Raw genomic sequence first — 11,042 nt, 5'->3', positions numbered from 1 at the left:
CTCTATGTCACCCACAGCTCATTGTGATGCCCCTGCAGACTCTATGCACGGACTGTTCAGTGATTTCACCACATTCTTTGTTTATCTCTGAGAGCTTCCTTGCTCTCTCTCCACAAGATTTATTTATTTTTATCCAACATAATTTATCATCCATTTTTTTTATTCCTCTGTAACACACTGAGGAATGAAGCTTTGTCTTCATCAAGTTCCATGTTCCTTCATCACTACCATATTCATTCATTCAGTCATTCATTCACTTATTCATTTATCTGCTCAGAAATTTAGTATAACTCTAGTATGAGCAAAATAAAGAGGGGACAAAACAATGATAAAATATATCAACTTAACTTTCTTTTTCTTTTTTTTTTCATTTATTGAGACAGAATCTCACTCAGTCACCCTGACTAGAGTGCTGTCGCATCCTAGCTTACAGCAATCTCAAACTCTTGGGCTCAAGCTTTCCTCTCATCCTCTCACCTCAGCCTCCTGAGTAGCTGAGACTACAGGCACCCACTGCCATGCTCAGCTAGTTTTTCCATCTTTAGTAGAGATGGGGTCTTACTCTTGCTCAGGCTGGTCTGGAACTCCCGAGCTCAAGCAATCCCCTCACCTCAGCATCCCAGAGTGGTAGGATTACACACATGAGCCACCATGCCTGGCCTCACTTAACTTTTCTGTTCACATTTTTATTTAATCATTCTAGTCTCTGTGTTGAATCATGTTTGTCTATCTTAGATTATGAAGCCTTAGAGGGAAAGCGCCAAAATTATAGCTTTGTGCAGCTTTTCCTAGTTAATGATGATAATGGACTGTGAGAATAATGTTCAATGTGCTACATAAACTAGCACAGAAACTTTGAAAACAGAAGCCCCAAACCCAGATACACTACATAAAGCTATGTGCAGGGTTTTTGTTATTCCATTATTATGGATTTGATGGACAGGTGATTTGCCACATTATTTTGGGTCAACACTGAAGATGAATGCTTAGTCATTGAGAAAAGTTATTGAAATTCAACAAACAAAAACACGCTCTCTTTTCATGGAAGTTAAATGATTGTGCTATCAGCTCACAAGATCGGGGGTAAAGACTGCAATTAAAAGGGCAGAAATAAAAAAATCTAAATTTGACTTGGCTAAACTGGTCACCTCCCTTGATCGTAACACAAAGAGAGAGGTTGGATGGAGGTTCAGAGACGCTCTCAGAGAGCTTAACTGATGATGTCATCATTGCTAAGTTTGAAATGTTTGAGAAAGTAGAAACATTTATAAACCATGAGGCAGCTTTGCAATTTCCAGCAAATCAGCCACAACTGGGAATGTAAAAATGGCAAATCTTCTGGACTGTTGAAAGTGAATCAAATATTTCTAGCCAGCTCTGGAAAAACCTATTAAAATATCAAAAGGCTGGGGTGAGCAACAGAGAGAGAGAAGGTGTTGAAAAGAATCAGAGGTTTTGTGAGTGGAGGTAATGACAGAGTGAATTGTGTGCTATCTCAGAAGCCAGGGTCTCCTGTACCTGAGAGCATTTGCTTTCATTAATTTATACTTGCAATATGTGACCTAGATGAAAGGTTTCAAAAAGCTTTTAAAGTCAGCTTATCTGATCTGTCTCAGTAGATTCAGAAATAGACATTTATAAATTTTGCTCAAAATGTGTCAATTCATATTCACTTGCATGTTTATTCTGTAACATTTTAATTTAAAATCTGTAGGGTAAGATTTATCGGTTTAAGTAGCTGGGACAACAGAAGCCAGCAGGGTCCTTACACTGTGAGGATGAGGTGTTAGAATCAATTTACTCAACAGTGAAAAATATCAGCCAAAAAATGCCCCCAAATCTAGCCAGGGAACCGTAAAATGGGGCAGGGATTGTAATCTGCAAATAATACACTTCATTGGCAACTATTCTGGATAAAAGTCCTAATTCATGAAGAGGAGGTATTAGGGAGATGAAGTAAGTAGAAATAAGAATGCGGGTTCCAAGGTTTGGGACCAAGAGAGGAGCGTTTCTCTTTGTAGGCATTTGTCAGGAGGTGTGGTGAGTCTAAGGAACAGAGCGAATGTTTACGATAAAGAGTAGAAATTTCAGTGCTTAAGGGAAGAAAGAGGAACTGGTTGATAAGAGTTGGAAACCAACATCTGGGGCCCTTGGAGACCACGGAGGAAATGTTTCCGGAGGGTCCACTTTGCACGTCCCTCTCTGTCGGACGGGAGGGAAAAAAGGAGAAACTGAGCACCTGGCAGGGTCAAAACTTAGAAGAAGCAGGAAAGTGGCCGGGGAGAATTGTTTAATTTGCACATACCCCATCCAGCCCAGTGCTTGGAACTGAAGTCTAAAGGCAGCCTCACCCCACACGATAAATAAGAAATCAAACTGTCGTGGTAATGGACAATTTACTCCCATTGTGGGATGTGTTTGCTACCAAATCATGAATTGTTACTATGTTAGGGTAGCTTTACACAGCAGCAGGGACCCACTGCCTGCACTGTAACTGTCCTTCCAGTCCCCACTGAGTTGAAAAACACATTTCTCTTCTCAGGAAAGGGCTGGGAGAAAAAAAGTAAGTTTAGAGAGACTCTTCCCCTCTGAGTAGGGCCGGGAGAAAAAAAGTAAGTTTAGAGAGACTCTCCCCCCTCTGAGCAGAGCTCCCACCATCCCACTGAGCAGGGCTCCCACCGTCCCTCCTCTCTGGCACCAGCATAGGCAAAGACAAGAGATGGTTTTCTTTTTTGGTGGGAAGGAAGAGGTTATGGGAGAGGTTAATTAAGGATATAGATATTTGGTGCTTACACTATCTGGGGTATTCAGAAAAAGAAGGGCATTTTTCTGGAAACTGCTAGGCTCTGAGAGATTCTATACTCTACAAATTACTCCAAAGTTTCTTCTGCTGTAGATTCTCTGTACACCTGGGTAACAATGTTCAGTCTCATTTTTCAACCTGTCGCACAGAAAGACTCCCTTACCTCAGAGGGGTGACCCAGGGGCCAGATTCAAAATGAGCATGGCATGGGATGAAGAGGGCTGCATCTTTAGAGATGGCTTAATTGTCTGTGGACTAGGATAGGAACACGGACTGGAGAGGGAGTGCCAACAGAGAGGACAAGCACTGGATCTTGATGAACTTTGAACATTCAAAAAACCTCTTTCATTAAAGCTCCTCTGGTCCTGCCTGCGAACATGCAGTTGGGGTGCTGAGGAGGGAACCCTTTTCTCCTTGGTTGTGAGAATGATTTAAAATGTGTATCAGTGAGGTATGCACGTGAAAAGGGATTATACTAGTTTAGCATATTAGCAAAGTCTTAATCTCTGAGCTAGGATTTTGGTAGGTAATAAATGTAATAGTCTCAGTCTAGATTCTTTCAATGTTTAGGCCATAGTTCACCGTTCTGAAATGTCCTGCCCTTTCTGTCCCACATGTGAGATTTGGAGACAAACTTTTGGGAGCGGGTGTAGAATGAGAGCTGAATATGAAAGAAACAGCTGTATAGCCTTAGTTTCTGCCTATGTAAAAAAAATAAAGATATTGTCCTTTATAAGCTTTAAGTTTCCTTCCAACTCAAAAAAGTCTGATTTTATAAAACTGAAATTTAAAAGGTACTTGAGAGACATAAGTGGATACTGTCTAGCTAGGTAGAAATTTACACAAGGCTGAGATTGCCAGAAGCAGAAAGAGAGACCTCATGTTATTTTTCCTTAAATTGCTTTTTCCTTAGATGAATTGGGTAAGATTAAAAAAAAAAAAGATTATTAGAAGATAACAGTGTAACTGTTTTAATCAATAAAATAGCTCATCTGTTTGTGTGACCTCTCAGTTCAAGTGGATACTCCATCCTCTAACAAACCTCAGCTGCTTTTATAACAGGGTGAACCTTTCTATTAAAGAATATATCTGATTATCTGCTGTCCCTTTTTCTAGTTATCAGTCATGTGAGGGACATTTTGTTTCCACTGAACACCTTGGCTAAAGGTTGACCTGGAAGTGAGTTTGGAAACAGGAGCTAAGGATAAAGGGCAGAAGTGCATTGCAGAATGAGAACTTGAGGTCCCGGGGCCATGTGAGGGGGCAAAGTGCACAAAGAACAGTGCACAGAGAGCGGTGGGAGGGTTGCAGCACAGACACCAGGGGCGTGGGCTCTGTGGCCTAGTGCAGCCTGTGAGAAGGGCCTGGCTCTCCCTCCCGAAGCTGAACTTTCAGAAATGTGAGAGCATTGATTATTTCAGAGACGTATTTATTATTTTCACAGATTAAAGGAATGAGGAGGCTCCAGTTAATTCAGGTAATACTGAAATAATTATAAAGTGAATCTATTTAACAAAAAATCCAATATCCAAATTACTATAAAATACAAATACCTCACAGGGAAATGCCATCTTCTAACGCATATGACAGGATGTCTGATTTATGCTGCTCTTTTTATTCACTTGTTCTTTATTGTTGTGATGATAAAGAACACAAGCTAAGTCCCCAGAGAAGGAAAGAGCTTTGGTTTTAGTGTTGGCTCCTTATTGCCCCAGTCTGGGCAGCAGGTAAAGCTGTACGCCCGAAGAGGATGAGAATCTGTGGGCCCACTCTACCTAAGGTAGGGAACAGAGCTCCTGGGCTGTGGAATCATCAAAGGAGAAAATGTCCACGAGGAGGAAGAGTTAAGCTAATATAAGAACTACGTCAGTATTTACAGGTACTGGCTCTGCGTACAGCTTAATATCATGTGCTGCAAAGAATGTGCTTTCTATACGTTGACATTATTCACACGTGTGTCCTAACTTGTATGTGGTTGCTGTGCCCTGAGGAACGTACACAGAGAAGATGGCACCAGCTTTTCTAAGCAGATCTGTAAACTCTGAAGATGAATTTGTTGGGCTGGTCTGGGATGGGGATGCTCCCGCCCCAGGTGGTGGAAGCCCTGGATTTACCAGCCTGGAGACCTTGGGCTGCTCTTTAGTGCTTAATCTCTAAAATGGAGAAATATCTAACTTGCCTGAAGACCAGTAGTCTAGATTACGGATCTGTTAAGGTCCCCTGAATTTTAAGATATAATCCTAGAATGTATTGAAATGGAGTCATGCAGAGGATTTTCAAGAAGACAGACGTGGATTCAAATCTCTTCAGCAACATTTACTAAGGGCCGACACCGGGAGTGCTACTAAATATTTCTCACTTTCTGTTCCCTATTTTATAAAGTGGAATGTCTCAAAGGGTCATTATAGGGATAAAATGAGATAATGATTATAAATCACTTCGTTTCTGGTCCATGGAAAGCTCTTAATAAATAGAAAATATAATACCAAACACACCCATACACATAAGGCTTGAAATCAAATAGTTTAAATACTTATAATTTTCTAGACCAAAACCCCCCGAAAGTCCCCCCCACCTAACTAGAAGACTCAACTAGTGAAATTATGTTGAGAAACTGTTTACTTAACAAATGTAATGATTTGTTTCCCTTTATGCAGATAATGATGCCTTTCCATAGATTTATTCACTTTCTACTTGAAACTTCAAAATATGATTCCAAATATGTAGTAAGAAGACAAAATTGTCAGCAACTTTCAAAACCACAGGGTGGAATCCTGGACTTCTGCAGACTGCATGGTGCTAAGTTTATTCTTCCGTCTTTGGGAAGTGGGTAAATATGCCGTGTTCTGTTCCATGTACTGCTCAAGCTAATGGTCTGTTCTGGGATTGTCTCTTTCTTTCCTCTTCATAAATGGAGAAGAGAATTTCTAGAAGTTACAGCAGTGCCAAGACCCAAGGCAAGACCAGACTGGGGTGAGCATCCTAGGAGGTGAACACGAGGGCCTTGCCCACTGCTTCAGTCCTTGGTAAAACACTAATGTAGGTCAAGTTTATGTTTGGGCCCCTTCTGTTGCCTATTTCTTCACTTGCTCCCTGCTCATCTAAAATATTAAGTAAAAACAACTTTTTGGCTTAATGGTATGGTTTAAGTAATAAGCAAAGCATTTGCTGATAAGGACTTAGGATACAATTCATTCTGGGGATTTATTTTTAATTTTTAACTTTGAAATAATTATAGACTCACAAAAGTTGAAAAATATGGTATGGAGAGGTAACAGGGATCCTTTGTCCAGCCTTCATTAGTGGTAAAATCTTGTATAATTACAGCACATTATTAAAACTAAGAGATTAACATCAGCACAGTACAATTTATTAGATATTTCTGAAGAATGAAAAATTCCTAAGGCTGAGAAATTTTTCCTGAGTCTCACCTAACATCACTTCTATCTGTGTATAGCTTATTTTTACACCTTTCTCAATTAATTGAATTGAATTCTATATTAAGTTGCTGACTTCTTCATCCCTTCAGTACAGGGATCATGTTATATTCACCTATTGCTTGTCAAAGTACCCTGCATTCAATAAGTACTTGTGGCTAAAAGGATGTCTAACACTTGCTTACATCTCCAAAGCCCACTTATAAGAAGATGTTACTAAATAAAAAAGATGTCACTGCTACTGAGAGTGGCCATGGTTGAGGGGAAAGAACACAGACTTTGCAAGCATTCAGATCTTGGCATTTGTTAGCTTGTGTCTTGTGACAAGGCACTGGACGTCCTTCCTTGTGTGCTCAATTGTATTTGCGTAATAGAGTGGTTGCAAAGATTCAAGGAGGAAATTTTTGTAATGAAGAACCAAACACAAAGGCTGTGAGAGGTGACAGGGTAAAGGATTTGATTGCCATTTTACAAACTAAGGCTTAGAGGAAGGAATTAGTCATTTGTTGAAAATCGTAGAACTGGTTCAAGGAGTGCAGCTAGAGCCCTTGAGGTCAGGTGTCTTCCTTAGCATCATACTCTATGTCCCGGGTAACAGGAGGGTAAATTAAAAAAAAAAAAAAAAGCAAGCAAGTAAACAAACAACCACCATGGGGCAATTATAGAATCCTAAGAATTTGTTTTTAAGAGTGGTTGCTAATTCTCTTTGCTAGGTGTACAGAAAATTTTCACTTAAGTGGGGTTGGGTGAGAGGCTAAGCCAGGGTTTCAGGTATTATTTCAGGGGGTCTCTGCCAAGTGCCATCCCTCTCCAATATCCGTTTAACACCAAGTAGGTGGGAATCTTGCTTGCTAAACTGCACCAAATGTTTGTGCCTTTTTCTTCTGGGGAAGGCATAGAAGGATGAGAACTCGGACCTCTCAACTAGTCACATGGCTCAATTTGTTTTTAATTTTTTAAAAAAAATTGTTTTAAAATTGTTTCTAATCAAAAAGAATTTAAATTAAAAAGACAGAAACTTTTGACATCATCATCATTATCATCATTTTCTATTTTCTGCTCACGAAAATAATTTCTTTTTATTTTGGCTGGGCCTGGGTTTGAACCTGCCACCTCCGGCATATGGGGCCGGCGCCTTACCCTTTTGAGCCAGAGGCACTGCCATGAAAATAATTTCTTATTAACAAAAGAGTACAGGTAACCATGAAACTTTTTTTTTAATAATCTGAAATGATTGGTTACATGTTGGCCAAAGTTGCTTCTCAACCTGCCCAAAACGCCCTTTATAGTCCCTTGAAATTCATGTAGAATGACTATTTCTATGTAGGTATTCTTTTGGCTTATACAACCTATTCATTTCATTTAAATAGAATAGCAAATGGTAAAATATGTTACTGGTTTATGAGACTGTTGGCTACAAATGTCAAAAGCTCTGGTAGCCGAAACACTGAACTACAATTAGAAACATTAATTTTCTGATAGTGGTTTACAATATGACTTTCCCCCCCACCAGTTAAAACAATGAGAATGTGAGGCGTCTAGATTAGAGATGGAGAAAGGTGGGACTAAACTATTTCTCCTGGATTCTGAGTAGTGTCTGTGGCTGGGTGTTGTCTCCAATCTTTGATCACTTAGGTGAGGTGCACTAAGGTCAAGAGGAGAGAGGAGAAAAAGGAAAAAAAAAACAACCATGCTGGTACACTACGTATCCTCAGAGAGTTAGGGTTCAAAGTCACCCTGAGATGTTCCCCAATAGAGTATCTTGGAGTAAATAAAACTTTTGCAACTGCGTAAAGGATAGAGGAAGATAAATATGCTTGTGAGTTCTAAATTTGTTAAAGCTCACATTCTCAGAGCATAAGGTTTCAAAGCTACCCCAAATGTCTTTTCTTGGCTTGGCTTTGACTTACTGTTTAATTACCTAAGGAACAAAAATATTTTTTATTCCTATCTACATAATATAATTCCAATGGGGCTTAATGCACAGTGTGATTCTTTCCCCATGAATTTAAAAGAGATTTTCTGAAAAATAAACCATGGCACACAGAGAGAAAGCAGGCTTTGCCATTACAATAAAAGCACAATGTCCATCTGGAACGTCCTGGGTGTCTGTGGTTTTCATTGCTTTCTGTTTTCTGTCGTTTTTCTTTCAAGGAATCATGAGTACCATTGCTAAGTAAAAAGAGTTACACGAATGCATCTTTCTGCACGGAAGCACATTTAAGATATCAAAATCACAAAGGATAAGGACAACAAAGTGTTACAACTACACAGAAACTAGAATAAACGTAAAGACTTTACCTGAATATTTCAATGGATGAATTCCTTGAATACACTTTCTCTAAGGACTGCTACTGTTTAAATATTATAACATTACTTATAATATCAGTTGTGCAAATCAGCCATTATAAAGCATAGATTTATATGGCATGTTAGTTTTACTTAACTATTGACTATGATAAGATATTATAGTATTTAACACAAAACCCAGAAATGCACTAAGAAGAATAATTCTGAAGTGAGATTACAATTTTGTCAGTAAATGCCTTTTCATCTTAGCATAAATAGAAATAATACATATTTGTTCTTCTGATTATTTCACGAAGTACTAAGGTATGCAAAGTTAGATATTGAGCAGACTTACGGTATCTCCCAATAATTAAGATGTAGAAGAAGACAGGAGCAGATGTCATTTCCTTCTCTTGAAGCAACTGATTAATGAAAGTGAAAATTTGGTGGTGGTGGTTTCTGAGTCGCATACAGCTCACGGTGGTTGTGTGCTATTTCTGTCTGCAATCTTAGCAGCTACAAAGCAGTCCTGCCTCCCTCTCTCTCTCTCTTTCCAGCCCCTCTTTTTTTCTTTCTTCCTTTATCTCTTTCCCAGGATCTCTCCTCCCCACCCTCCTTCTCTGAAAGTCTTGATATCCTCTCTCTCTCTCTCACACACAGAGCTGAGCAGCAAGGGAAAGTTTCAGATAGAGAACACACAGGCTCTTCTTGCTGTCTCTCATTTCTACATCCTACAAGTCTAAAATGAGGGTGTGCACAAGCACTGGTGAGTCTCTAAGCTGGTCAGAGTTAAGCTACTAGGAAGGAGCTGAGCTAAATGCACAGCGCAAACAAAATGTACATATTTTTCCTATGACGGGAATTAGGAAATGAGCAGAACTTTGTAGGACAAGATGCCTTTGTGAAATTAACTCTAAAGCAGGAATTAAAGTGTAACTGCGGCAATCTTTTGTAATCTGCGTTTGGAATTTGAACAATAGCATATCGTTCAAAGAAAAGTTCAAAGAAAAACACAAAGGAATACAAAATTCTTTTGAATTCATTAACTCTTTGGCTACAGGGGAGACTGTGAATTTGAATCATGGGCCCTCTGCAACTTTAGAGTTGTGCGAGTGCTAACCCTTGGCTGAGTCTCAGTTTTTCAGAGGAGAATATCTGCGTAGCAAGGTAGCTGTGTTGGTCAGCACAAGGGACACGGAATGTCTGGAGTAGGTCCCAGTGCCTCAGACGTGATTACTCAATGGCAATCATTTATTTGATGACTATTTTTGTTATTCAACTAATAGGGGAATAGAAGTCTGAATGTGTAAAGAACATTTGTATAAAATTCATTCTTTTTTAATAAGGCTATATCATTCTTAATTTGGGACTTGGTACTTTATTTCTAGACAAATGGATAGCCCATTGAAGTCAGGAATGTGTGAGGTTAATGACCCCTATTTGTAGAGATTCTGCAGATAAAATCTGTTTAGATTACATATGTATATACATCTTCAATAGAAGAAGCCTACTTCTAAACAGAGGCAAAAGATCATATGTGTATTAATACTGCTCCCCCCATACGAGTGCTATGAAGGTAGACTAGGCACCTGCATAGGTGTATAACTTCCCAAAGGGAGTACTTTGAAGGTGACTATAGTGATATTCAGCAGTATGTAGCATTTTTTTCTAGGATGAGTTCAAAAACTTCGTTGTTGTATACTTAGTTAAATAAAGGGGAAACTCAGTATAGGAGTCTCTTTTTTTGTCATCAAAAATTAGCTTTCTTTATTTTTAATGCCATGCTCATATGACGTAGGATGAACTCTTTAGTTGCATTTCTTTCACTCAATGTGCAGTAGAACCTTCCTACACTGACCACGTCCTTAAGTTGACCCAATTTTCATAGACCAAACATGCACATGTACATATCAGGACAGTGGTCCTAGTTCCTTATGGTGACCTCCTCTGTATGTTGACCAGCAGTTGTTACAGTTCCTTGGGTGGTCAACTGACAGAGCTTCTACTGTATTTAAATTAGTTTCATCTTTGTATCTATTTTTTCCTTTTTTAAAATCATAATGCTTATACATTTGCCAATGGATTATTATTTTTGGGGGGAGAAATGTTTATAGTTCCACGAAATGTTCAATATTTTTAATAATACTTTAAATTGGAACAATGCTTGGAACATGTCAAAGGCAATTGGATTTCTTGGAACAATGCGTTGGACAAGTCAAGGCAGTTTTGGAAGGGGGCTCATAAGAAGCTTCTCTACAGTAGTGCTGAAGAACTGGCTCTGGGAGTTGTCTCAGTGGAAGGTGAGCTGTTGACACAGAGGTTTTCAAAGTCTTGCAGGGGTTATTTGATTAACTTTGAAAATGTTGCCTGAGCATATACGTCCTGTCACAGACACAGATAATTCCTGGGTCAGTAGCCAGGAAGCACTCCTTACAATGTATTTTCAATTGCTCCATTTATCAGTGCAAAATTTCAAAATCACTTTTCATTTTGTTAAGGCTATGTTAAGTTTT

At 39.1% G+C, this 11,042-nt stretch overlaps 1 protein-coding gene across 1 annotated transcript in view; it reads right to left on the bottom strand.

The window, feature by feature from the left end:
• The window catches only part of RXFP1 (relaxin/insulin like family peptide receptor 1), a 120,023-nt gene extending 111,024 nt beyond the window's left edge, over positions 1–8,999 (bottom strand). The window contains exon 1 of the mRNA XM_023516044.1: positions 8,885–8,999. Coding sequence (XP_023371812.1) covers positions 8,885–8,999 — 115 coding nt within the window. The remainder of the gene's footprint in view (positions 1–8,884) is intronic.
• Between the last annotated feature and the right edge of the window lie 2,043 nt (positions 9,000–11,042).

This window comes from Otolemur garnettii, unplaced genomic scaffold (assembly GCF_000181295.1).
Source record: "Otolemur garnettii isolate 467f Iridium unplaced genomic scaffold, OtoGar3 scaffold00085, whole genome shotgun sequence".
NCBI classification, from domain to species: domain Eukaryota; kingdom Metazoa; phylum Chordata; class Mammalia; order Primates; family Galagidae; genus Otolemur; species Otolemur garnettii.
The sequence above is the reverse complement of the archived record's forward strand: the minus strand, read 5'-3'. Positions and strand labels throughout refer to the sequence as shown.